This window comes from Dama dama, chromosome 11 (genome assembly GCF_033118175.1).
Source record: "Dama dama isolate Ldn47 chromosome 11, ASM3311817v1, whole genome shotgun sequence".
Lineage (NCBI taxonomy): Eukaryota > Metazoa > Chordata > Mammalia > Artiodactyla > Cervidae > Dama > Dama dama.
Genome location: NC_083691.1, coordinates 44,419,550 through 44,447,440, shown reverse-complemented (window position 1 = coordinate 44,447,440; position 27,891 = coordinate 44,419,550). Strand labels below are relative to the sequence as shown.

Below are 27,891 nucleotides of genomic sequence, written 5' to 3'. Positions count from 1 at the left end.
GTGGCCAGAGTGTTGCAGGAAGGGGGACCCCTTTCAGGGCCCGAAACTGGGCTCTTGTCTAACACTTGGAAATGAATTGTCTGAGGAGACACATGTGCTGACAAAGCAAGAGATTTTATTGGGAAAGGGCACCCGGGTGGAGAGCAGAAGGGTAAGGGAACCCAGGAGAACAGCTCTGCCACCTGGTTCAAAGTCTCAGATTTTATGGTGATGGGATTGGTTTCTGGGTTGCCCTTAGCCAATCATTCTGACTCAGAGTCCTTCGTGGTGGTGCACACCTTGTTCAGCCAAGATGGATGCCAGAGAGAAGAATTCTGGGAGGTGGTCAGACCTGTGTTGTCTCCTTTTGACCTTTCCCGAACTCTTCTGGTTGGTGGAGGCTTATTAGTTCCGTGTTCCTTACCAGGACCTCCTGTTGTAAAACAACTTATGCAAATGGTAACTATGGTGCCTGGCCATGGTGGAAGGTTTCAATCAGTGTGCTTCCCCTAACAAAGTATTGGAGTTTCAGCTTCAACATCAGTCCTTCCAATGAACACCCAGAACTGATCTCCTTGGAAGGACTAATGCTGAAGCCATACTCCAGTACTTTGGCCACCTGATACAAAGAGCCAGCTCCTTGGAAAAGACGATGCTGGGAAAGATTGAGGGCAAGAGAAGAGGAGTAACAGAGGATGAGATGGTTGGATGAGTTTTAGCAAACTCTGGGAGATAGTGAAGGACAGGGAAGCCTGGCATCCTGCAGTCCATGGGGTTGCAAAGAGTCGGACATAACTTAGTGACTGAAAAACAAAAAGCCAAAAGAACCAAGAGGAGTAGGGGGAAGTTTTCCCCTCCCTGATCATTTTGGTCCAATTGGTTGGATACTGCTTGGGTACTGCCTGCTCCTGGGACTGTTGCAAATAAAGAAATCCTAGAACCTCTGACACAAACCTGTCAGAAATCGAGAATTCTTACCACTTCGGCCTCCTGGATCTGTGGAATCTGATGGAAGCGAAAGGGGTAAGAGTCCTTTTCCTCCATTTCTCTTTTTTTCTTTTCCTCCTTTTTAAAATTTAAATTAGCAGAAGAAAATATTTGTGGAGTTATTCCTTGTCTACAAAAATTCTAGGAAAGATTTGATAAATGAGTATCTTGGTTTAATTGATCCTTTTCCTCCCAGTGTGTGCATGCCAAGCTTCAGTCGTGTCCGACTCTTTGCGACCCTATGGATTGTAGCCTGCCAGGCTCCTCTTTCCATGGGATTCTCCAGGCAAGAGTACTGGAGTGGGTTGCCACACACTCCCTCCTCCAGGGGATCTTCCCGACCCAGGGACCTGACCCGAGTCTCTTATGTCTCCTGCACTGGCAGGTGCATTCTTTACCACTAGTGCCACCTGGGAAGCCCTTTCCTCCCAGACTTGGTCACTATTTTCCTTTGTTTCTTAGGGCAGAACACAGGCATGGGCCTTATAAGCCTGCTGTTGGAGTTGGCCTCACAGACTGCCAAGTTCGTGGTTCCTACCAGACTGGTGTCTGTTTAGACCAACCATACTGTGGGTCCCTAACGTAAAAACCAGATGAGGTTTTTGTCTCTTTTGTCTCTTTGTCTTGTTCTGTGTTCTGAAAGCTTGGTTTTTTGACCAATGAGAATATTCTGTCTGCTTTTTCCCATTCTGTCTAGGGTGCCCGTTGGTGGTCAGTTTAATAGACTGGGGTTCCAAAGCAGGAACTCACAAGCAGCCATGCTAGTGTTCAGGGAACTTTTTCATAAAGGGTCCTAATCCATAAGAGGACTTTGTCATCTCCACCCTTCTTGTCTTTGGTTAGTACTAGAAAAGTCCCATTCCAGTAGTGCCTGCCTGGTGTCACAGATTAGTGAGTCTGTCATGGAGGGGTTTCACGTTCCACATTGTCACTACACCATCCTTACCACCTGTGTAACAAAGGTCTTTGCTTTCTTAGGCTACCTGAGAGTGAACTTTCTGGATCTCGTGAGGGTTGTATCTCTTTTGCGGTCTTTTGTGGAAGTTTCTTGCATTCTTGGTTAAGCTATAAAAAGGTTTATAGGTTTGAATTGTTATTGAGATTAATAGATACTACTTGTCAATGGCCAGATGATGAATCTTTTAAAGTAGAAAAGCTTCTATATTTGAAAAAAATTTTTTTGGAGAATTGTTAATCATTTTATTTGTTCCTGTTTATTTTTTTTAAAGACCAAATTAAAAAGTGGATACAGAGAAAATAGCCTTCCTCAGTGATCAATGTAAAGAAATAGAGGAAAACAATAGAATGGGAAAGACTAGAGATTTCTTCAAGAAAATTAGAGATACCAAGGGAACATTTCATGCAAAGATGGCCTCAATAAAGGACAGAAATGGTATGGACCTAACAGAAGCAGAAGATATTAAGAAGAGGTGGCAAAAATACACAGAAGAACTATACATAAAAGATCTTCATGACCCAGGTAGTCACGATGGTGTGATCACTCACCTAGAGCCAGACATCCTAGAATGTGAAGTCAAGTGGGCCTTAGGAAGCATCACGATGAACAAAGCTAGTGGAGGTGATGGAATTCCAGTTGAGCTATTTCAAATCCTGAAAGATGATGCTGTGAAAGTGCTGCACTCAATATGCCAGCAAATTTGGAAAACTCGGCAGTTGCCACAGGACTGGAAAAGGTCAGTTTTCTTTCCAATCTCTAAGAAAGGCAATGCCAAAGAATGCTCAAACAACCACACAGTTGTACTCATCTCACACGCTAGTAAAGTAATGCTCAAAATTCTCCAAGCCAGACTTCAGCAATATGTGAACCGTGAACTTCCAGATGTTCAAGCTGGTTTTTGAAAAGGCAGAAGAACCAGAGATCAAATTGCCAACATCTGCTGGATCATCGAAAAAGCAAGAGAGTTCCAAAAAACATCTATTTCTGCTTCATTGACTATGCCAAAGCCTTTGACTGTGTGGATCACAAGAAACTGTGGAAAATCCTGAAAGAGATGGGAATACCAGACCACCTGACTTGCCTCTTGAGAAACCTGTATGCAGGTCAGGAAGCAACAGTTAGAACTGGACATGGAACAACAGACTGGTTCCAAATAGGAAATGGAGTACGTCAAGGCTGTATATTGTCACCCTGCTTATTTAACTTATATGCAGAGTACATCATGAGAAACACTGGACTGGAAGAAGCACAAGCTGGAATCAAGATTGCCAGGAGAAATATCAATAACCTCAGATATGCAGATGACACCACCCTTATGGCAGAAAGTGAAGAGGAACTGAAAAGACTCTTGATGAAAGTGAAAGAGGAGAGTGAAAAAGTTGGCTTAAAGCTCAACTTTCAGAAAACTAAGATCATGGCATCTGGTCCCATCACTTCATGGCAAATAGATAGGGAAACAGTAGAATTGGTGACTGACTTTATTTTGGGGGGCTCCAAAATCACTGCAGATGGTGATTGCAACCATGAAATTAAAAGACACTTTCTCCTTGGAAGGAAAGTTATGACCAAACTAGACAGCATATTAAAAAGCAGAGACATTACTTTGCCAACAAAGGTCCGTCTCATCAAGGCTATGGTTTTTCCACTAGTCATGTATGGATGTGAGATTTGGACTATAAAGAAAGCTGAGCGCTGAATAACTGATACTTTTGAACTGTGGTGTTGGAGAAGACTCTTGAGAGTCCCTTGGACTGCAAAGAGATCCAACCAGTCCATCCTAAAGGAGATCAGTCCTGAGTGTTCACTGGAAGGACTGATGTTGAAGCTGAAACTCCAATCCTTTGGCCAGCTGATGTGAAGAGCTGACTCATTTGAAAAGACCCTGATGCTGGGAGGGATTGGGGGCAGGAGGAGAAGGGGACGACAGTGGATGAGATGGTTGGATGGCATCACTGACTCAAAGGCATGAGTTTGGGTGAACTCCGGGAGTTGGTGATGGACAGGGAGGCCTCGTGTGCTGCGGTTCATGGGGTCGCAAAGAGTCAGACACAACTGAGTGACTCAACTGACAGAGAAATATAACATCTAGTTTAGCAACTCTTGTAAGAAGATGGAAGAATAAAAATTAAACTTAGAAAAAATTAGTTCTACATACATTCACCTCTTAAAAATCTGACCCCATCTTCTCAGCAAATTCCTCTAACTCCCCAAACTCCTCTACCTTCCCCAGAAAATCCCTGAAACACTCAGCTGCTTGTTTAACTTTCCTTTCCCTACAAGATTTACAGAGAACCCTCCAGCCTAATCTCTAGGCCCAGGGTTTACGAGTAACTCGTATAAATGCTAAAAGCCAGGAAATAAATTTAGCAGAAGCTTCTGGGATGGACAATAAGTCTCATTTTGCTCAGCTCCATAATCAGGCATTGGGCCTTCCTATGCAACGTCTTTTGCAGATATATTCTAGATCTCCACCTGAAGAAGTTATGTCTCCTGGACCACAGAACATATAAATCTTTTATTTCTATTTAGCTGGAAAATTTCTCTGTGGTATAAAAAGGCAAATTCAAGATAGTATGACTGAGTGGGCAAATCAACTTCTAAACATTTTGGTGGAAAAGCCTCCCCAGTTCTTTGAAGGTAGCTTGCAGGAATGCAGATGAAAAAAGAATTAAAATCAACAACTTGACTTTTACAAGAACAAAAGCATAACTTGAAAAGCAGCTTCAAGCATATCTCTTCCTAATTGCCTTCAGATATTTGCAGATACTGTAAAAAAAAAAAAAAAAAAAAAAAAACAGGACATTGGAAATACAGTTGTCCTGTACTTGAAAAATGGAAGGAAAATTTAAGATTGTAAATATTCTAAACTACTGGTAATAGAAAAATAAACCCCAAATTCCTAGGAGAAAATTTACATTCTTTCTCTGTCTCTTAAAGTTGTAAATCTTATCATGTCTTTGAAAAGTAAATACAGCCCTCATTGCCTGGAGACTAAAGGAAAAAATATTTAAAAGGAGGAAGTAGGTCTTTTAAAAATACAAACTGCTAAAAGGGCTCTCTTGCCCAAACCCTAGACCACAGCTCTTTAAGATTACTTGTCAAAGACAAATACAAATATTAAAAGTTATCTCCACAGATAGTAAAAAGCTTTAGCTATCTGAATGGATAAACTCAACTTTTTCCAACTTTTATTTATAAATTCACTTAGAATATACTGTTGTTACTTGAATCAATATACTAGATTTATGGCTAACATTTTAAAGTGAACACCTCTGTGTGTTTTATGTATGTCTGTGTATGTGCATTATAGATATAGTATTTTTCTACTTTTGAATAGCATTGCCACACTTAGTTTGTTAAAGAGCTCTATTTAATTGGCTTAAATAAGCACTTATTATGTCTAAGTCTCAGAAATATAATAGAAACAAATACAAATATTTTTCAAGTGCACATGATCAAGGATAATTTTCAGTAAATAACAAGTAATTTAGGTTTGTTGACTTAAATAATTCAGGCATGTTTTAGAGTAATCAATATTAAGTATAACACTTTTAATTTACCTAAGTGAAATAAGATCATGTTATTTCTGTTACAAAAGTTTTCAGCAAGAAAATTAACTTAATGTGATGATTACCTGTTTTAATGTATCATGAGTATTTCATGAGTATAATTGTCAAGAAAAAATTAACTAGATAGATGTTAATGAGGTGTTTTAGGTAAACTTTTTAGCCATGGTTGCTTTGTGATAAGTCTACTTAGCTTCCCATATCTCTTTGGTTACTTTAGAATTTTGCTAAGCTAAATTAAATGATGGGAATTCATTGAATGTCTGTATCATTTTCAAATAAGATAGAATACTGAAACATTAATTGCTAAACCAATCTAAGTTTATCTACTTTGACCTTTTATTATGGAGACTAAAGATATTTGAGTGTATTAGTAAACATGTTTTGTGCCATGAAAAATTGAGCTATGAGGAAATGTATGTTTTAAGAAATTATTAAAGGTATTCATAAATTTGCCCAACTAAAGTATGCTTGTGTAACAGGCAATTCACAATTGCTTACTTATTTTTTTACTAGGAATTAAGGCTTTGAAGAATTGAGAATTCAAGTTAATACAGGCATACCTTGGAATTCGGTTCTAGACCACTGCAATAAGGCAGGTATTGCAATAAGGCAAGTATTGCAATAAGTAAGACAAGAATTTTTTGGTTTCTCAAGGCATATAAAAGTAATATTTACACTATACTGTATAGTCTATTAAATATGCAATAGCATTATGTCTAAAGAAACACTGTACATGTGTGTGCTCAGTCACTGCAGTCGTGTCCAACTCTTCACGACCCCATGGACCGCAGCCTGCCAGGCTACTCTCTCCATGGGATTTTCCCAGCAAGATTACTGGAGTGGGTTGTCACGCCCTCCTCCAGGGGATCGTCCCGACCCAGGGATCGAACCTATGTCTCCTGCATCTCCTGCATTGCAGGAGGGTTCTTTACCACTAGTGCCACCTGGGAAGCCAGTGTACATACCTTAATTAAAAGTGCTTTATTGCTAAAATATGCTCACTATCATCTGAACCTTGAGAAAATCATAATCTTCTTGCTGGTAGAGGGTCTTGCCTCAATGTTGATGGCTACTGTCTGATCAGCATGGTGGTTGCTATGGCAATTTCTTAAAATATGACAATAAAGTTTGCCACATCAATTGACTCTTCTTTTCACAAACCATTTCTCTGTAGCATGCAGTGTTGTTTGACAGCGTTTTTCCCAGAGTAGAACTTTCAAAATTAGAGTCAAACCTTTCAAACCATGCTGCTGTTTATATAATCTCAGTGCTTTGTTGTTATTATAGCAGTTATCACAGCATCTTTACTAGGAGTGGATTATACCTCAAGAAACCACTTTCTTCGCTCATTCACAAGAAGCAACCCCTCATCTTTTAAAGTTTTATCAGATTACAGCAATTTAGTCCCATCTTCAGGCTCCACTTCTAGTTATTTTGCCATTTCTACCACATCTGTACTTCCTTCCTCCACTGAAGTCTTGAACCCCTTCAAAGTCATCCATGAGCGTTGGAATCAACTTCTTCCAAACTCCTGTTAACGTTGATATTTTGATTCTTTCCATGAATTGTGAATGTTTGTAATGACATCAAGAGTGGTGAATCTTTTTCAGAAGATTTTCAATTTACTTTGCCCAGATCCATCAGAGGAATTACTATCTGCAGCAGCTATGATTTTGTGAAGTGTATTCCTTAAATAATAAGACTTGAAAGTTGAAAGAGTCCTTGATCCACAGGCTGCAGAATGGATGTTGTGTTAGCAGGTATGAAAACAATATTAATCTCATTGTACGTCTTCATCAGAGCCCTTGGATGACCTGTTACATTGCCAGTGTAGCATTTTAAAAGGAATTTCTTTTTCTGAGCAGTAGATCTCAACAGTAGTCTTAAAATATTCAGTGAAACCCTGTGGAAAACAGATGTGCTATTATTCAGGCTTTATTGTTCCACTTATAGACCACAGGCAAAGCAGATTTAGCAGAATCCTTAAGAGCTGTAGGATTTTTGAAATGGTAAATGAACATTGGCTTTCAACTTTAATGTTACCAGCTGCCTTAGCCCCTAACAAGAGGGTCAGTCCTTTGAGGCAGACACTGACTTCTCTCTAGTTATGAAAGTCCTAGATGGCATCTTCTTCCAACAGGAAGTTGTTTGTCTACATTGAAAATCTGTGTTTTAGCATAGCCACCTTCATCAATTGTCTTAGCTAGAGCTGGATAACTTGTTGCAGCTTCCATATCAGCACTGACTCTTTCCCCCTTGCACCTTTATGTTGTGGAGATGGCTTCTTTCCTTAAACCTCATGAAAAACCTCTGCCAGCTTCAAACTTTTCTTCTGCATCTTTCTTGTTCCTTTCAGCCTCCATAAAATTGAAGAGAGTTGGGGTTTTGCTCTGGATTATGTTCTGGCTTAAGGGAACATTGTGACTGGTTTGATCTTCTACCCAGGCCACTGAAACTTTCTCCATATCAGCAGTGAGGCTAATTTGCTTTCTTATCATTCATATGTTCAGTGGAATAGCACTCTTAATTTCCTTCAAAAACTTCCTTTGCATTTGCAACTTGGCTAACTGGCATAAGAGGTGTAACTTTCAGTTTATTTTGGCTTTCAATATGCATTTCTCACTAAGCTTAATTATTTCTAGCTTCTAATTTAAAGTGAGAGACATATGACTCTTCTTGTCACTTGAACACTTAAAGGCCATTGTAGGGTTATTAATTTGCCTTATTTCAGTATTGCTGTGTCTCAGAGAACAGAGAGGTCTGAGGAGAGAGATGGGGGACAGTCAGTTGGTAAAGCAGTCAGAACACACATAACATTTATTGATTAAGTTTATATGAGCATTAAGTCTTATATGAGCATGGTTTGTGGTGCCCTAAAGCAATCACAATAGTAGCATCAAAGATCACTGATCACAGATCATAACAAATATTTATTAAATGAAAAAGTTTGAAATGTTGTGAGAATCACCAAAATGCAACACAAAGTCATGAAGTGAGCAATTGCTCTTGGAAAAATGGCACTAACAGATTAACTTGGTACAGAGTTGCCATAAACCTTCAATTTGTAGAAAACACAATAAATCTGTGAAATGCAATAAAATGAGGCAGGCCTGTATATGTAATTAAAGCTACTAAAAATAATAAGGGGAAACAACTCTGTATGGAAGAAAAGAAGAATATGTTTATTTTGGTTAAAAAATGGTATGAGGGATGGAGATGCATTTTTATTGAAGGAAAATGAAGTAATTTTATCTTAAAGTAATGCTGATTATTTCTGAATGCAAAAGAGAACAACTGACAAACTAAAATAGGCATTAAAATGTGTAAAAGTTTTAGGAAGAATCAATATTGTCAAAATGACTATATTACCCAAGACAATATACAGATTCAATGCAATCCTTATCAAATTACCAATGGTATTTTTTGCAGATCTAGAATAAAAAAATCCTTAAAATTTGTATGGAAACACAAAAGACCTTGAATAGTCAAGGCACTCTTGAGAAAGAAAAACAGAGGAATCAAGTTCCCTGACTTCAGACTATACTATAAAGCTACAACAGTAATCAAAACAGCATGGTATTTAGGTCTTCCTTGGTGTTAAGACTCTGTGCTCCCAGTGCAAGGGGCCTGGGTTTGATTCCTGATCTGGGAACTAGATCCCACATGCTGCAACTAAAAATCCTGCACGCCACAACTAAAGATCCCACATGCTGCAATGAAGACCTGGAACAGCTAAAATAAATTTTTTTTTTAATTAAAAAAATTTTTTTAAATTTCCCTTTCCTTAACAAAAAGCAACAAAAAACTAAAAACTAAAACAATGGTACCAGCACAAAGACAAACAGAGATCAATGAAACAGGATAGAAAGCCCAGAAACAAAGCTACACACCTGTAGTCAATTAATTTATGACAAAGAGGCAGGAATATACAATGGAGAGAAGATTGTCTCTTCAATAAGCAGTTCTGGGGAAACTGGACAACCACATGTAATAGAATGAAATTAGAACATTCTCTTACATGATATACCAGAATAAACTCAAAACGGGTTAAAGACCTAAATGTAAGACTGGATGCTATAAAACTTTTAGAGGGAAACATAGGCAGAATACTCTTTGACATAAATCACAGCAATATCTTTTTGAATCCACCTTCTAGAATAATGAAAATAAAAACAAAAATGAACAAATGGGACCAAGTTAAACTTAAAAGCTTTTGCACAGCAAAGAAAACCATAGACAAAATGAAAAGACAGCCTGCAGAATGGGAGAAAATATTTGCAAATGATGAGACCAACAAGGGACTAATTTCCAATATACACAAATAGCTCATGCAGCTCAATATCAAAAAACAAAACAAAACAGGCCAATCAAAAAATAGGTAGATCTAAAATAGACGTTTCTCCAAAGAAGACATACAGATGGCCAAAACCACATGAAAAGATGCCCAACACCACTAGTAGAGAAATGCAAATCAAAACTACGATGAGGTATCACCTCACAATAGTCAAAATGGCCATCATCAAAAAGTGTATAAGCAATATATATCGGAGAGGGTGTGGAGAAAAGGGAACCCTCCTGCACTGTTGGTGAGACTGTAAACTGGTACAGCCACAATGAAGAACAGTATGGAGGCTTCTTAAAAAACTAAAAATAGATTTACCATATGATCCAGCAATTACACAACTGGGAATATTTCTAGAGGAAATCATAATTCAAAAAGAAACATGTGCTCCAGTGTTCATTGCAGCACTATTTACAGTAGCCAAGACAAAGAGGGAACCTAACTGTCCATCTCAGAGGAATGGATAAAGAAGATATGGTGCATATATACAATTGAATACTACTCAGTCATGAAAAAAATGGAAATAATGCCATTTGTGGCAACATGAATGGACCCAGACATTGTCATACTAACTGAAGTAAATCAGAGAAAGAAAAATATCACTTATATGTGAAATCTAAAAAAAAAATGATACAAATGAGCTTATTTACAAAACAGAGAGTCACAGAATTAGAAAACAAACTATGGTTACCAAAGGGAGACATGCGGGGGATAAATCAGGAAGTTGGGAATAACATATACACACTTCTATATATATCATCAACAAGGACCTACTATATAGAATGGGGAACTCAATTCTAGACTCTGTAATAACTTATAATGGGAAAAGAATCTGAAAAAGAATAGATATATGTATATATAAAGCCAAATCACTTTGCTATACACCTGAAACTAACAATGTAAATCAACTATCTTCCAATATAAAAGAAAAAAAAAAATTTTAAAGGATAACAAGTTTTGTAAAAATGGAATCTTGAAAAAGGAATTTTATGTGTGATCAAGCTGAATAAGACTAATGCATTTATTATCTGGATCTTTGAAATTTGAAACTTGAAGATTCGTGTACTTACTGTAGCCTTATTATGGTTATTTTTGATAAAAAATGAGGGTAATTATAAGAGAAAGATTTTTTCAGTAGAAGATATAATATGTACTTATGAATATTAAATTCTAGTTCTGTTAATTGTCTTTCAGCTTTGTTTTCTACCTGTAAACTGACTAGATCTTAAAATTCTAGTTTTTTCCAATATCTGGCTATAACTTTCCAAACTAACGTTTCCAATTTATCTCCTACCCTTCTGACTTATGAGAACTAGCAACACCCTTTTTCTGAAGCCATGTAAATTAAGGTTGGACAATGTGATGTAAACTTCGGAGAAAACAGTTCAGCAGCTTGTGTGTGGACAGTCTTCATGCCTGTTGCTCTGTAGCCCCTCAGAAAGAACACGAGACATTCAAAGTACAAACAAGGAAAACCTATCAGATTACTACTGCTTGCTGTCACTCCATCTAAAGAGACTTCAAACCTAACATCTAGAAATCATCTTGACTGGCTATCTTCAGAACTCAGAAACGCGTTCATACTTTGCTCCAATTATTAACCATTGTTTTTCTTTTGTTTCCATGTAAATGCCTCTTATTAAATACCTCTTATTGGTTGATCATCCAATTATAGGCCTAAACTTGGGAGCCCACCTGCATAATTACCTCCTATATTGAGTTTAGCTGATCTGACCTATTCTCAGGGCTAAGAAACTGGTTTATTGAGATATGGAACAATCTACCCTTCAGCTATTAATCTATTCTACTCTCTACAATCAACTCAGCTTTTAATTATGAAACTTCCAGAGATATTTCAGAAGAGGAAACTGATGGATCTTCTGATAAGCGATCAATATTGGCGTATTGATGATTTTAAAGTTACGTGAGAAACAGCCCGTGCAAAGAAAGATATAGTTCTTCCTCTGTCCCCTTGAAAGCCAGAAATAAATCTCCCATGTGAAAGGTATCCTCCCTGCAGCAGGAAGTAGAGAGACATCCTTATCATCAGAGACAGGGAGTTCAAGGCCAGAAGGCTTGTAAACAAACTCTCTACGTTTTCTCACTGTGCTGTGTGCTGTGCTCAGTCGCTCAGTCATGTCTGACTCTTCGCAATCACATGGACTGTAGCCCACTAGACTCTGTCCACAGGGATTCTTCAAGCAAGAATACTGGAGTGGGTTGCCTTGCCCTCCAGGGGATCTTCCACAACCCAGGGACTGAACCCAGGTCTCCCTCCTTGCAGGCGGATTTTTTTATCATCTGAGCCACCAAGGAAGCCCAAGAATACTGGAGTGGGTAGCTTATTCCTTCTGCAGGGGATCTTCCCTACCCAGGAATGGAACTGGGGTCTCCTGCATTGCAGGTGGATTCTTTACCCGGTGAGCTACCAGGGGAGCCCTCATTTCTTCACTACTTAGTATATAAACCTAAGTATGTTTGTCTTGTCAGTTCTTTACAGACTTGCTGTTTCTTTGCCTAAAAGGTATATAAGCAGCTTGCTTTCGTCACTTCTTGGGTCTCATAGCTATGTATATTATGATCTCTGTACATATGAAGTTAAATTTGTTTTTTCTTCCTAATTAACCTGCCTTGTGTCAATTTAATTATTGCACTAGCCAAAAGACCTAAGAGGCGTAGGGGGAAATTTTCTGCTCACTGATATAGGGAAAGCTATTGATGTTTCCAAATACCGACCTCCTTGGAGAAACAGGTGAAGAAGAGCTTTTTGAATGAGGGGCTGGGCTGTACAGGTCCATGAAGTGACCCCTGAGCTTAGAACAAGGCTCATGAGGACCAAAAGGCCTGGAGGAGTGGAGGGGATGGTTTCTACAGTCTCTGGATCCAGCCCTGAGTGCCCAGGGCATCCAGCACTGTGCCTTCTTCTAGCACCAGCAGTGACCACACCACTACTCCCATGCAGACTTTTGGGGGTTGATTACTCATGTTTCATCCATTTTGAGATATCATCAACTGTAAACTGTACCATTTTTTATGTATGACTAAGCAAGAAAAACCGCTGAAGAGGGAGACTGCACATCAGAGCTGGGACACCAGAGATTAAGGAATTTTCCCAAAGAAAAGATAGGCTGCAAACATGCTTGTCTTAATCCTGGTACTATGTGGAAGGAGAAAAAATAATTCTGAGAATCTGAACCACAAGTCCGTCCTCATGCAGGTTTGATTTCACTCTTAAGTATGTTCTAGAAATATTCCAATACTTTGGTCACCTGATGCGAAGAGCCGACTCATTGGAAAAGACCCAGATGCTGGGAAAAATTGAAGGTAGGAGGAGATGGTTGAATGGCATCACCAACTCAATGGTATGAGTTTGAGCAAACTCCAGGAGATAGTGAAGGATAGGGAAGCGTGGCATGCTGCAGTCCATGGAGTCACAAAGAGTTGGCCATGAGTGACTGAAAAACAACAAATGTTCTAGAAAAGTCAAGCAGAAAATTAACTTAAGGTCATTTCATGTTGTTAGTGCCTCAGAAGTGACTGCCAAACACACATCCTCTCCTAGAGAACTAGGTTGCTTTCCTGGCTGACAGCCATCATAGGATACCATCGATTTTAAGACACATCCCAATTTCAGTGATGTTAAATGTGCAGAAATGTGCTCCTCAGAATTAATAATATTTATGGGCATGAAACAGATGTGCTGTCAGCTGCACTGGTGATCAGTTCACCTGGATTTGCCTGGGACTTTCCTGGTTTTAGTTCTGGAGTCATCTTCATTGAACTCTCTCAGTCCTGGACAAAGGTTGACCACTCTACCTACTTCAGTCTTCTTCTGGGGTTGTCTTCTCTGGTCTAGGGGCCTGGTCTGCTACCTGCATCCTTGCCCAGAGGTAGGCTAATTGCACCAGGCTATGGACACCTGACCCAGGGCTTTCTGCCCACAGGTCAGCCACATATAGGAGTTGAGGGCAAATGCAGAAGGACGAGAGAATGGAAATCGGAACATGGGAATCTAAAGACCTGAGACCACGCACTAGGCCTCGTCTTGCTGTCAGGTTCTCTTGGGTTCCTGTGCACTGAAAAATTGCAATAAACTCTCCCTCTTATTTATTTACTTTTTGGAGGGTGAAGGAGTTAACTTCAGTATGTTTTTGGCCCTTCTGGCTTAAGGGGTCCTGACTGAGGCACAGAGGCTGCTCTGCAAGACTTTTTAGAATCTACATGTCTGTCCTAGGAGCTGTGAAGAGGAGACCAGTGATGTCTGTCAGTGGGTCTGAGTGCCAGGGGCACAGGCACTCCTCAGGCTCAGGTGTATAAATGAAGCAGAAGTCGCATGAGCTCCATCCAATGTAATTAGCAGAATGACATGAATTATTTTCTAAACAAAGGCCAAGAGAACAGCTAAACAGTCTGTTTTTTCTATGTACTAAATAACTGTACTTGGAGATGTATTTGTTTCCAAGCTCAATTTCACATGTTTTCCATTTTCTCCTCCCCCTACTCTATCAGGAGACTTCTCCAGGGAGGAATTGTGTCTCTTTTCTCATATTTGCCCCACATAGGACCCAGCACAGATGCATATTTTCCTGTAAGCTTCCCAATGACAGGCTTCCTTTGTGGCTCAGCTAGTAAAGAATCCGCCTGCAATGCAGGAGGCCTGAGTTTGATCCCTGGGTTGGGAAGATCCCCTGGAGAAGGGAAAGGCTACCCACTCCAGTACTCTGACCTGAGAATTCCATGGACTGTATAGTCCATGGGGTCGCAAAGAGTTGGACACGACTGAGTGACTTTTACTTCACTTCACTTCCCCAATGACAGGGAGCAGATCTTTGTGGCTTGCTAACACTGAGCACTAACATGGTACCTAATAAGTTCTCAGTGAGTGAGTATGGAACTGAGATGAGCTTTAGACTCAACATACCTGAGCTGTGGATGGAGTTCTTCATCCATTCATTCACTGAGTATTTAATGAACTATTATATGCCAAGTATTATAGTGGGCCAGGAGTATTCAGTGATGAATGAGACAGATGCTGTCCCTGCATCCATACACCTTGTGCTCTAATGGAATTTCAGACAAAAACTTAATAAGCAGACAAATAGATAAAGTCATAAGTTATGATAAATGCTATGAAAGGTGGCAGAGATAAAATGGTTAGGGAAGACCCCTCTTAGGTGGTGACAAATGTCAGGGAGGAAAAACTTCTCCTCTCCCTTGTTGGGTTTCGTAATAGGGGCCTGTGAACTAAAGTGAGAAAAAAAATTAGCGAGAGAAAAGACAGAATTTTATTCTTGTGTGTATGCAGGAGTTCACAGAAAAATGTGACTCAAAGAGGCTGTTACAATTTAGGACTTATATATTATCTTAACAGAGGAAGGAAAGAGGGAGAAAAGCACTTATGGGAAAATATATGACTTTTAGAAAAGATATATGGCCCTCGGGAGAACAGATGGGAGAGGTGATATAGTTTTGTGACAACGTCTAAGAGATTTCTTATCCCCTTGCAACTTCTGTCTGAGTGAAAGAAGTCAATCTTTCCTGGTGCATACGTCTTAGGGAAAAGATTTATCACAGTTGAGTTCTGTTTCTTTTTAATTAATTTTTTAATTGAAAGGTAATTGCTTTACAGAATTTTGCTGTTTTCTGCCAGACCTCAACATGGATCAGTCACATGACAGTTGAATTCTTTGGGGAGGCTCTTCTTTTAGGAAGAAAAAATGAGTTCAGGAACAAACCTTTTCAGCGTGGTACATTCCAGACCCCTTCACTGTGAAGGTGGAATCTCAAAGGGCAAGGAGGAGCTGGCCTCATACTCCTGAGTCAGAAGGTGTTCTAGGCAGAGGGACTGTGGGGAGAGTCCCTGGAACGGGAAGGGCTTTCTTCCCAGAATATAAGGAACAGGAAGAGAAGTAAGAGTAGATTTGGAACAGCAAGGCAGGTCAGACCATGAGCTGGGTTTGGGAGATCATGGCAGGATTTGTGAGCTCTGGTATCTTGTGGTGAGCTTTTTAGAAGCCATGAATCTTGTGATTGTCCGTGAGGCCTCCACTCCCAGATGAGGGAGCCCAAGGCAGCTTCTCTGTGGATTGCAAAACTTTACAGCTGGAAAGACCCTAAGCAGTGACAGGTTCCACTTTATTTTACAGCTGTGCCCTCTGTGGGGCCCTGCAGCCCTCCTCACCATGAAGCCTCCCCAGAGCACACCTGGGACTCAGGAGCAAAGGCCCAATATGCCTTCACCGACCGAGCCACATGGCTGGACTCAGCTGAGTGATGGGCATAAAAGCAGGTAAGTGGTGAATTCATGAGCAGTCACTGGGTGCCCTGGACCTGGCACTGAGCTTTTAGATATGCCAATACATGTTTACCCAGGACTTTGTGCTTCTCAAGGTGGTTTCATACAAATTAAATCATGGGGGCTTCTCTGCAGCCCTGTGAGGGCTACACGATGGGGTGAAAGAGCTCGGGCCTTGGGGTGGGGACAGCTGGGTCTGGATCCCACCTCTCCCTGTAAGCAGCATGATCTCGTTAATGTTACCTCTCTTCTCTGAGCCTTACTTTTCTTCAGCTGTAAAATGGGATCCTGGTCTCCACAAGGATCCAGAGAACCTGTGTGGAGTACCGCTGGGGTGCCAGCACACAGCAGGTTCTGCTACAAGCTAAGGTGTTGCTGTCGTGAGAGTGTGTTGAGAGACAGGTCCCATTCGATACAGGAAGAAACAGGTAAATGGTCCCCACATTGTTTCACTGAATGTTCACCACCAACTCTCAGCTAAGGATGAGTAAAGTCAAGCAGCTTGGCCTAGGTCAGTGAGTCCAGAAGGTGCCGGCTGGAGCCAGCTCTGAGTCACTTGTGTGGGGTAGGGCAGGGGTGGGTAGGATCACCTAAAGCTTCAGAGGAGGGATGTTACACTGACCTCACTATGCCTTCCTTCCTCACAGTCACTGCCATCTCAGATCCTCTGCCCTAAGGAACCTGCAGGGCTCGGGAGGGGTCCTATCATGGATACCCCACATCTGTTCAGGTAGGGCAGTCATGTCCTCTTCCTTTCTCCTGGGTTCCTTAACCTTCTGATCAAGTGTTGAGCTTGCCTGAGTATCCTTGCTCCCTGGCCAAGGCCAGGAGTGAACCAGGGGCTGAGCGCAGAGGCTCAGAGCCAGAGGCCACTGGTGGCCTTAAAAATATGTGCAGGAATGAATTCTAAGCCAAGGTAGCTTTTTTTTCTCCCTCTCTTAAAGTCATTCTTTATTAAATACCTTCTCAAAAAAATTTTAAAAATGGATATGTACCCAATGAAACTATTCAAAGGAAAAAAACAATAAAAACCACCCTCACCAGAGGGTGGTTAACATTGATCGATGTTAACTGCTTGTGAGTCACCTTTCAAAACTTTTCCTATACTCATTGTTATGGACTGAATTGTGCCCCCCCCCCCCCCCACCAATTCATCCCTAACCCCCAGTGTGTTTATTTGGAGATGGAGTCTATAAGGAAGTAATAAAGGTTCAGTGAGGGTTTGAGGATGGAGCCTTCCAGAGCAGAGGCCATGTGAGAAGACAGCTATCTACAAGCCAGGAAGAGAGGCCTACCTCATGACAGACAACCCTGATGGCATCTTTGTCTTGGACTTCTGGCCTCCAGAACTGCATTTCTGTTGTTTAAGCTACCCAGTTTGTAGCAATTTGCTATGGCAGCCCTAGGAGGCTAACACACTCGATCCAGGCACAAGGAGGAAAACTTTTTTTTTTAAACATCAAACACATTTTGTATTGGGGTGTAGCCGATTAACAATGTTGTGATAGTTTGAGGTGAACAGTGAAGGGACTCAGCCATACATATACATATATTCATTCTCCCCCAAACCCTCTCCCATCCAGGGTGGCACATAACATTGAGCAGAGTTCCACATGCTATATAGAGGAGGTTTTTGTTGGTTATCCATTTTAAATATAGCAGTGTGTACATGACCTTCCCAAAGTCCTCAACCATCCCTTCCCCCCACCAACAAGCATGAGTTCATTTTCTTTTTTTTTTTAATTTTATTTATTTATTTATTTATTTATTTTTTCCAGTGGGTTTTGTCATACATTGATATGAATCAGCCATGGATTTACATGTATTCCCAATCCCGATCCCCCCTCCCATGAGTTCATTTTCTAAGTCTGTGAGTCTCTTTCTGTTTTGTAAGTTCGTTTGTATCATTTCTTTTTAGATTCCAGATATAAGGAATGTCATGTGATATTTCTCCTTTTCTGTCTGACTTCACTCAGTATGACACTCTCTAGGTCCATCCATGTTGCTGCAAATGGCCTTATTTCATTCTTTTTAATGGCTGAGTAGTCTTCCATTGTATATATGTACCACATTTTCTTTATCCATTCCTCTGTCAATGGAATTTAGGTTGTCTCCACGTCTTATCTATTGTAAAGTGTTGCAATGAACATTGTGGTGCACGTATATTTTCAAGCCATGTTTTTCTCTGGATATATGCCCAGGAGTGGGATTGCAGGGTCATATGGTAGCTCTATTTTTAGTTTTTCAAGGAACCTCCATAGTGTTCTCCATAGTGGCTGTACCAATTTACATTCCCATCAACAGTGCAGGAGGATTCCCTTCTCTCCACACAGAGAGGGTGTTTTATTTGTTGTTTATTTGAGCAGAAATGGGATCATCCTATAATTATATTACTGTGGAACTAGCTTTTCTCATTAACAAAATGTAAAGGCCATCTGGCTTCTTACTCACATCCACCTCCAATTCCATTATGGTATCCACAGCTCCCGTTCCTCTTCAAAAACCTATCCAGAATCCCATTGCTTCTCCCAGCTGACTGCTTCCACCTTGGTGTAAGCACCACCCTCTCTCTCTCAGGCCAGGAGCCTCTTCACTCTTATCTGCTTCTAATCTTTCCCTCTTTGGTCTACTATCCTCACAGTAGCCAGAGGGATCCTTTAAAACCATAAGTCAGGGGACTTCCCTGGGATCCAGTGGTTAAGAATCCACTTGCTAATGCAAGGACAGATCCTACACGCCATGGGGCAGCTAAGCCCAGTCACCACAGCTATTGAGCCTGTGCTCTAGAGCCCATGAGCCACAGCTACTGAAGGCCATGTGCCTAGAACCCGTGCTCCACAAGAGAAGCCACTGCAATGAGAAGCTCGTGCACCACAACTAAACGGTAGCTCCTGCTTGCCATGACTAGAGAAAGCCTGTGTGCAGCAATGAAGACCCAGTGCAGTCAAAAATATTTTTTAATTTAATTAAAAAAAAACACAAAACAATCCTAAGTCAGGTCCTGTTGCTCCTCAGCTCAAAGCCCTCCAGTGGCTTCTCACCCTATGCAGAGTAAAACCAAAATTCTCACCAGGGGCCACAGGGCCCTATGTGATCTGGGCGTGTACACACACACACACACACACACACACACACACACACACACACACTCACACCAACTCTTCCTCTCTTCTCTCTCATCTCACCTGCTCCACCCTGGCCTACTTGAGCTCTCTGTTCCCACCAACCACACTCCCAAAGCAGGTCTTTGCACTTGCTGTTTCCTCAGCCTCAGCTGCCCTTCCTGCTGGTTGCCACAGAGCCCCTTCCCTCACTTCCTTCCAGACTCTGTCTCCCGACCCACCTTTATCATTCTTTATAGCACTAACCACCATCTGACATATTACTTCTTTATTTGTTTATGGTCTGTCTTTCCTTATTAAGATGTGGGTTCCATAAGCAATAAACCTTGTCCTGTTCCCTGCCGTCACTAGTACTTAGAAGACTACCAGGTTTACGGCCGATGCTTGGTAAATGTTTAATGAATGACAACATGAATAAATCTCTCCAAGCCAATAGATGTAACAACCTTTTCAACAGTTGCGTAGCATTTGCTAATATGGACAGACCATGATTCACTTAACCAGGCACGATTAATGACGTTTTTCTATTTTTTCTTACTTTAAACAATATTTGTGATAAACATTTTTGCATAGCTACTTTAGTATATGGGCCTTCCCTCTTGGCTCAGATGGTAAAGAATCTTCCTGTAAGGCAGGAGACATAAAAGACGGATTCGATCCCTGGGTCGGGAAGATCCCCTAGAAAAGGAAATGGCTACCCACTCCATTATTCTTGCCTGGAGAATCCCATGGATAGAGGAGACTGGCCAGCTACAGTCCATGGGTTCGCAAAGAGCTGGACATCACAGAGTGACTAACACCCACCACTTTAATATATTGGTTCTTTTAATTCTATAGGATATTTTCCCTAAAGCTGGGTTAATGTATCAAGAGATAGGCATATTTTACATTTAATAGCCATTACCAATTTTCCTTAGTCACAGTTCAAAGGCAAATCCTGAAAAAAAAAAGGCCTCAATCATTTCCCCAAACTGAGGCCAGGGTAAGATTGCCCTTAGGTCAGGAAAGGGGGGCTCTGTCCTAGGCCTGTATACTTTAGAGGGCTTTGTATGCCACAAACACAAAAAAATCAAGTTTATTAATGGCCACACAGGACTTTTTCTTACTTGGGATCCTGCATCGAGCACTGGGTTGGCACAGTGTGACCTGCAACCCTGAACGTGAAAGCTCGTGATTAACACCGTCTCCACATTTCCTCCTATTTTCTTGAAACAGAAAACTGCTGAGTCCAAATGCTGTGAAGTCTTGTGGGTTGTACCCCTGCTAACCTAGGAGACAGTCACTGCTTTGGAGGCAGAAAGAATTTATTGGGCTGATATTTGTAGATAAAAGACTCATTTGTCATGTCCCTCCTCTCAGAGAGTATGGGTTCAGTAGGTGCTACCATAACCAAATACTATTTTTCAATAGTTCCAGGGGTCCATTTTCTTCTTTTTTTGGTCTAAGTCTGGAGGCAGTTACAAGTTAGTTCAATATTCTCCAAAGTTGTACATGGTGTCTGTGTCAGTTATCTACTGCTGTGTAACAAACCACACTGAAAGTTGGTCAATTAAAATAACAGCGGTTTATTTGCTCTCGATCTGGGGCTGTATGCAGCTAGGAAATTTTTCTTTGATCCTCTTTGAAGTCACATAGGCAGCTACTCAGCTCACCTGGGACTAGATGGTCCAAGAGACTTTGTTCACAAGTTTGGCAGTCATGCTGGCTATTGACTGGGATGCCTCAGTTCTCCAAATAGCCTTTCATCCTCTGGGCTAGAATGGTTTTTTTTTTTTCACATAGTAATAGAAATGTTTGAAGAGGGCAAAAGCAAAAGCTTCTTAAGGTCTGGAACTGGGAGTTGTACAGTGTTACTTCTGTCTCATTCTATATACTAAATGAAGCCTTAAGGAATACCCAGATCCAAGGTAGGAGGTAGCAGGGATAATAGTCTCTATCTCTTGTTAGGAAGCAGGAAAAAAATCATACTACGAAGGAGCTGGACGCAGGGAGGTGTGATGCATTGGGGACTATTGTGTAAGAATATACCATGGTGTCTGAGGAACATTTTGCCATATTAGAGAATTTATATTTTTCTTATATTTGTGTACATGTGGTTATAGTTGTAAGATATTTGAAGTTTAATGCAGATGCCTTGCTTTGCTTATTAAGTGGATATCAAACTCCCAAGATTGCGGAGTTTTGTTTTTTTTAATTTTTTTCATGATTTAAGGTCCTACCTTATTTTTTATGGCTTAGACAGAAATTGTTAAAAATTGCAATCACACAAGAACTCAGTAAATGGCAGCTGCTATTGTTATTCCTGTTAACAGCAGGACTGAGGATCACAGCAATAGTACCAGCATAGAGAAAAACAGGGTCTAACAGATTAAATCAGCAAAACCACATTAAAAAAAGATACTTTTACTACTGAATCACATAAATTTCAAGAGCATTTTCTTTTCTTCAAATAAAATATTTCCCATGAGCAAGGCACTATACTGGACATTAAATAACAACAGGAACAACATGTGGGCTTCCCTGGGGCTCAATGGTAAAGAATCCACCTGCCAATATGGCAGACAAGGGTTTTGATCCACGAAGATCCCACATGCCACGGAACAACTAAGACCCTGTGCCACAACTATTAGCCTGTTCTCTAGAGCCTGGGAACCAAAACTGCTGAAGCCCATGTAGAGTCCGTGCTGCACAACAAGAGAAGACACTGCAGTGAGAAGCCTTCGAACTGCAACTAGAGAGTAGCCCCTGCTCCCGCAACTAGGAAAAGCTCTTGTGACAGTGAAGACCCAGCACAGCCAAATAATAAATAAAAATTAATTAATTAAAAAGAAAAAGAACAAGTAACAGTAGCAGACAAGGATTCTGTGCTTAATATACACTGGGCCTTATGCTGAGCCCTGTCCAGACACTGTCTCAGGCCTCACAAAAATCCTATAAGATGTTCTCGCTTATTGTACCAATTTTTGGATGAGAAAATGAAAGCCTGGAGGGATTAAATACCTTAGCCAAGGTCACAACTAGTGGCAGAACTGGGAATTCATTCCTTGTCCCTTTGACTCTGATTTTAACCAGTAAGCCATGTGTAGTGCGTTTTGAGTGGACCCCATAACAAAATCATGAGCAGGGCAGAGATCACCTCTGTATGAAGAACACAGCCCCCAAATGCAAGTATAAAACATTTAAACAATATCTGGCCCATAGTAATGGATGTGGATCACAATAAACTGTGGAAAATTCTGAAAGAGATGGGCATACCAGACCACCTGACCTGCCTCTTGAGAAACCTGTGTGCAGGTCAGGAAGCAACAGTTAGAATTGGACATGGAACAACGGACTGGTTCCAAATAGGAAAAGGAATACGTCAAGGTTGTATATTAGCACCATGCTTATTTAACTTATATGCAGAGTACATCATGAACTCTGCTCATGGGCTGGATGAAGCACAAGCAGGAATCAAGATTGCTGGGAGAAATATCAATAACCACAGATATGCAGATGACACCACCCTTATGGCAGAAAGTGAAGAAGAACTAAAGAACCTCTTGATGAAAGTGAAAGAGGAGAGTGAAAAAGTTGGCTTAAAGCTCAACATTCAGAAAATTAAGATCATGGTATCCAGTCCCATCACTTCATGGCAAATAGATGGGGAAACAGTAGAAATAGTGGCTGACTTTATTTTTGGGGGCTCCAAAATCACTGCAGATGATGATTGCAGCCATGGAATTAAAAGACACTTGCTCCTTGGAAAAAAGTTATAACCAACCTAGATAGCATATTAAAAAGCAGAGACATTACTTTGCCAACAAAGGTCCGTCTAGTCCAGGCTATGGTTTTTCCAGAGGTCATGTATGGATGTGTGAGAGTTGGACTGTGAAGAAAGCTGAGCACTGAAGAATTGATGCTTTTGAACTGTGGTGTTGGAGAAGACTCTTGAGAGTCCCTTGGACTGCAAAGAGATCCAACCAGTCCATCCTAAAGGAGATCAGTCCTGGGTGTTCATTGGAAGGACTGATGTTGAAGCTGAAACTCCAATACTTTGGCCACTTGATGCGAAGAACTAACTCACATGAAAAGACTCTGATGCTGGGAAAGATTGAGGGCAAGAGGAGAGGGGGATAACAGAAAATGAGATGGTTGGATGGCATCACCAACTCAATGGACATGAGTTTGAGTAAACTCTGGGAGTTGGTGATGGACAGGGAGGCCTGGCATGCTGCAGTCCATGGGGTTGCAAAGAGCTGGACACAACTGAGCGACTGAACTAAACTGAACTGAATGGGTGCTCAATAAAAATTGCTGTTATTGTTAAAAAAATAATCTGTCAAACTAGTCTCTCAAAAAGAAAGTCATTTGCATCTTTTATGCTCCTTGACCAAAAAAGCAGAAATACACAAGTGTCCTCCTCTCTGTAACAGTGGAGGAAGAGAATTAAGATCAAATTCATGTAAGTTAACATAAGAAAAACATATTGCAGGGTGGAGGGAGGGGAGTTCTTCTTTTTTAAAATCTAAGGTCCCTTTCATTAGAATTAACCAGTAAAACCAATATATTTATTAATATATTTTAACAGATTGATTGATTTCAAAGAGTTACCACTCTGACTGGTTTAGTAAGATACAGAATATAGTTCAGGAACTTTTGAAGAAAAAATAAAAAGTCCATCCAAAATACCATCAATTTCATCCTATAGATTCAATGCCACCTTAGAATGGAGTTTAGATAAGAATTTGACTGGATCAAGATCAACTAAATGCTAGACTGCTGAGGGATTCTTAAGACCTATCTGTTTAACAGATTCAGAACCTCTTCTTTCATTGGAACAGGTAGAAAATTGAATCATTCCAGCAAACGGAGAAAAAGTACCTCTCCTGGACCAGAATATCACAGCAGATTAAGTTGTACTCAGTTTTGCAAAGAATATTCTTGAGATCATGTTCTCTGATCTTGGTCAGCTGATGACTGAGTTTCCTGATGGGATCTGTCAGGACCATTTTGTCCTGCTTGACCAGCTGCCGTTGGAGAATTCTGAAGTTTTATTTTTTAAAAAATATTTTATTTACTTATTTGGCTGCACCAGGTCTTAGCTGTAGCACACGGAGTCTTCGATCTTCGTTGCAGCATGTGGTATCTAGTTCCGAGACCAGAGAGCAAACCTGGGCTCCTTGCATTGGGTACACTGAATCTTAGCCACTGGACCACCAAGGAAGTTCCTGAAGTTTTATTTTTATAATAATATTTAATATGATTTAATTGAAAAGTAAAATATATAAATAAATAATTCATCCTTATTTAAACACTTTTGATTTAAAAATTTTATATTTATTAAAGTTGTGTTTTGCATTGTAATATTAATAAATTTGAATGTTTTAGAAGAGTGATTTTATTTTGTAAACTCTTAGATCACTGGGAATGAGTACAAAGTTGAGTTGGGATCAATTTTGAAAATATGACAGTGCAACTCAAAAAAGGCAAAGCCAGAAAAGGAAAGCCAAAAAGGTAATCTGCTTAAATTTTTACAAACCAAAAAACTGAACATGAGCAATTTTCTGTTGAGGTGGTTTTTCATAAAATATGTGAACAGAGAACTTCACAAATTATCTAATGTACTTATTCAGTCCATGGGGTCGCAAAGAGTTGGACACGACTGAGTGACTAAGCACACTTTTTATTGCTGATTAAAAAGTGAAAATGAGCAAGAAAAATATTCTCATCAAATTCATGACTTGAGGGACTTCCTTGGTGGTCCAGTGGCTGATTCCACCCTCCCAATGCAAGGGACCCAGGTTCGATCCCTGGCCAGGAAATTAGATCCCCCTTGCCACAACTAAGACCCAGCACATCCAAATACATTTTTAAAAAATTCATGATTTTGAACAAGTTGAATGAAATCCCTGCAACTTTATACTTTTTACTGAATGAAGATTTACTTACAGAATGAAAATGTACTTGGCCTCCATTTGCACTTGAGAGACTTAGGGGTGGGTGGTGAAAATGTGCCCCCTTAGCCTCTCTCCAGTCTGTTCTCAGATGAGGCAGGAAAATAGGGCAGAGTCATTCCTGGAAGTCTGTGCTTGTCAGACTCTTCAGGAGGGATGCGCCTCCTGGGACACTCTGGGCTCCTGGTGGGGCTGGAGAGAGAGCCATGCAGACTCCCACTAGAGGGTGGGTCTTGATGTCGCCATGTCTGATGCTCTTGCCCCCTACCTACTCTGCACCCCTGTCATCTGGAGTAGGTACTGGAGTCACCTCTGGAAATGAAGGCAGCTGCTTTTCTGTTTCTACTTTTCTCCTAACACAGGCAGCCCAGAGCCCTATTTACCCACAGGAACAACCGCAAAATGACAGTCCCTGTTGGATCTGGTACATCTAGTAACTGCCACAAGTCACTCAGTGTAGTGTTGGAGCATCAGTGCAGAGGGAGGACATAGAACAGGGTCCTCATCCCTGGACTGAGGCAATGGAGGTCCAGAGTGGGAAGAGGTTTCTTCAAGATCACATAGCTCTTCAGCAGCAGAACTAAGACTCTCAGGGTCCACTTCAGACTCTTCCACTGTGTGAATTAGGACTACTGAGCTGTCTTCACATCTTGGTAGAAGCTTGTTGTTTTGGTTTTTCCCTTTTTCATAAGACAGCTCTATATTGGTAATTAGTAAACGTCCACGGGCTCAGGGATTTGGGTAAATCTATGGATTATAATATAAAAATGTTAAATAAATATAATGACATTCTCCCTTTTCTAGGACCCTCTGCTTCCTGAAGCCATCACACATCCAGTCATTAAACCCTGTAGGAGACTTTTGCTCAGTCTGGGATGTGGGTTACACTTTCAATTGCATAGATTTCGAACCAAAGTTAGGGAGTCATAAAAAGACCTCAGCATCCTTTTTGTTATGACATTTGAAAAGTATCCAGACTCCCTGATTTTTTTTTTTTAATTAAAAATATGTGTTTAGCTGCACTGGGTCTTAGTTGTGGCATGCAAACTCTTAGTTGCGGCGTGTGGGATCTAGTTCCATGACCAGGGATCAAACCCAGGACCCCTGCATTAGGAGCATGGAGTTTTAGCCATTGGACCAACAGGGAAGTCCCAGATTCCCTGGTTTTTAATAGCAGAAGCTTGGAAATAAGCTTAATTGTCCATCAAAAGTGGACTGATGAAATGGCTTATCTTACAAACACATAGCAGCCTACTACAGAGCCATTAAAAAAAGAAATGACACAAGAGCTTTCCTTTTTAAAATCTTTAGCTAACTAATAATCTACACCTTCCCATTCTGTCTCCCAGCCACCAAGTTCACCTTCCTACATCGATGAGCTTGGCTTACTCCTTATGTAATCCTTTAAAAGATATTTCATGCACATAGAAGCATATACATGGATAGTCTTTAAAAGAAAGACATAGATAGAAGCATACTGAAAAACATTTGCCAGCATCTTTTTTTTTTCACATAATACATTCATTTATTCAATAAATATTTACTGAGTACCTACTATGTGCCAAGCACTCTTTTAGTTATTTGGAATTTGGTAATGACCAAAACATTTCTTCCCTTCACGAAGCTTGCATTTTTGTGGGCCATAAATAAATAAGTATAGAGTGATTTGAGGTAAGTGCTGTGCAAAAGAGCAGGATAAGGGGATAGGTAGTATATGTGTGTCTCAGTATGTTTCTAGGGGGACTGTTGCTATTATACACGGGGTAATCAGCAAAAGCCTTGCAGATTAAGTGATATTTGAGCCAGGGCCTGAAGAAATGAGGGAGTGACCCATGCGTGTGTCTGGAGTTGAAGGTTGGAGGCAGAGGGAACTTCCCATGCTAAGGCCCTGAGGGAGGAGGGGACTTGCGTGAAGATAAACAAGGTAGCCATTGTAGCTGGAACTGAGTGACTACATCTCAGATATTCTGTTTTATTATTTCTCATTATTTTTTACATCTGCATTTTATTCCAGTGTGTGGTGTATGTGTGTGTGTGTGTGTGTGTGTGTGTGTGTGTGTGTGTGTGTGATAGTTTAATTAAGCAGTCTCTGGAAATTTTGGAGACTTTCAAGCTCTTGTGATTGCAATGGATAACCTTATCAGGTGACCCTTTGCACGTGGGGAAGTTGAGCTGTCTGCAGGATTAATTCCTAGAAGTGGAATTGCTAGGACAAGGTGGTGTGTATTTGTAATTTTTACAGATTTTGCCAGGCTGGAACCAACAAAGAAGTTGTACTATTTTTGCCCCAGTGCTAACAACATATTGATTTTTTTAGTATTCAACAAATATTTATTGAACTCTTACCAGGGACCGGATAAATGCAGATCACTGAGAATGAAAGCAGAAACCACAACTTGTCCTGACTCACAGAACAGATATACTGTGCTGGACCGAACAATGATGTGCTTCACACACTGTCAAAGCTCACACAGGCAGCACCAGCTTGTTCAGACCCAGAATTCCAAGATAAGACCACTGGCACTTCCATTGATTCTCTAGGTAACAAAATCTCACCAGTCCTCGAAAAGAGCTCCCTATGACTAAATACTTTCTAGGGCAAAATGCACATGACAATTAAGGAGATAATCTTTTTTAGGCTAGGGCAATAGGGGAAATGTTCATGAAGGAGAGAGGTCTCAGAGAAGAAGAAGAAAACTTTTG

At 40.6% G+C, this 27,891-nt stretch overlaps 1 protein-coding gene across 2 annotated transcripts in view; it reads left to right on the top strand.

Moving 5' to 3' along the window:
- The window catches only part of B3GNT2 (UDP-GlcNAc:betaGal beta-1,3-N-acetylglucosaminyltransferase 2), a 205,664-nt gene that overhangs the window by 113,663 nt on the left and 64,110 nt on the right, over nt 1–27,891 (top strand). The window contains exons 1-3 of one of the 2 annotated variants that reach the window (XM_061155216.1): nt 7,127–7,253; nt 15,982–16,124; nt 16,778–16,860. In XM_061155216.1, the coding sequence (XP_061011199.1) occupies nt 16,018–16,124; nt 16,778–16,860 (190 nt within the window). In that variant the 5' untranslated portion in view covers nt 7,127–7,253; nt 15,982–16,017. Of the gene's footprint in view, nt 1–7,126; nt 7,254–15,981; nt 16,125–16,777; nt 16,861–27,891 lie in introns of those variants that run through there. The other variant, XM_061155215.1, reaches the window with a different exon arrangement.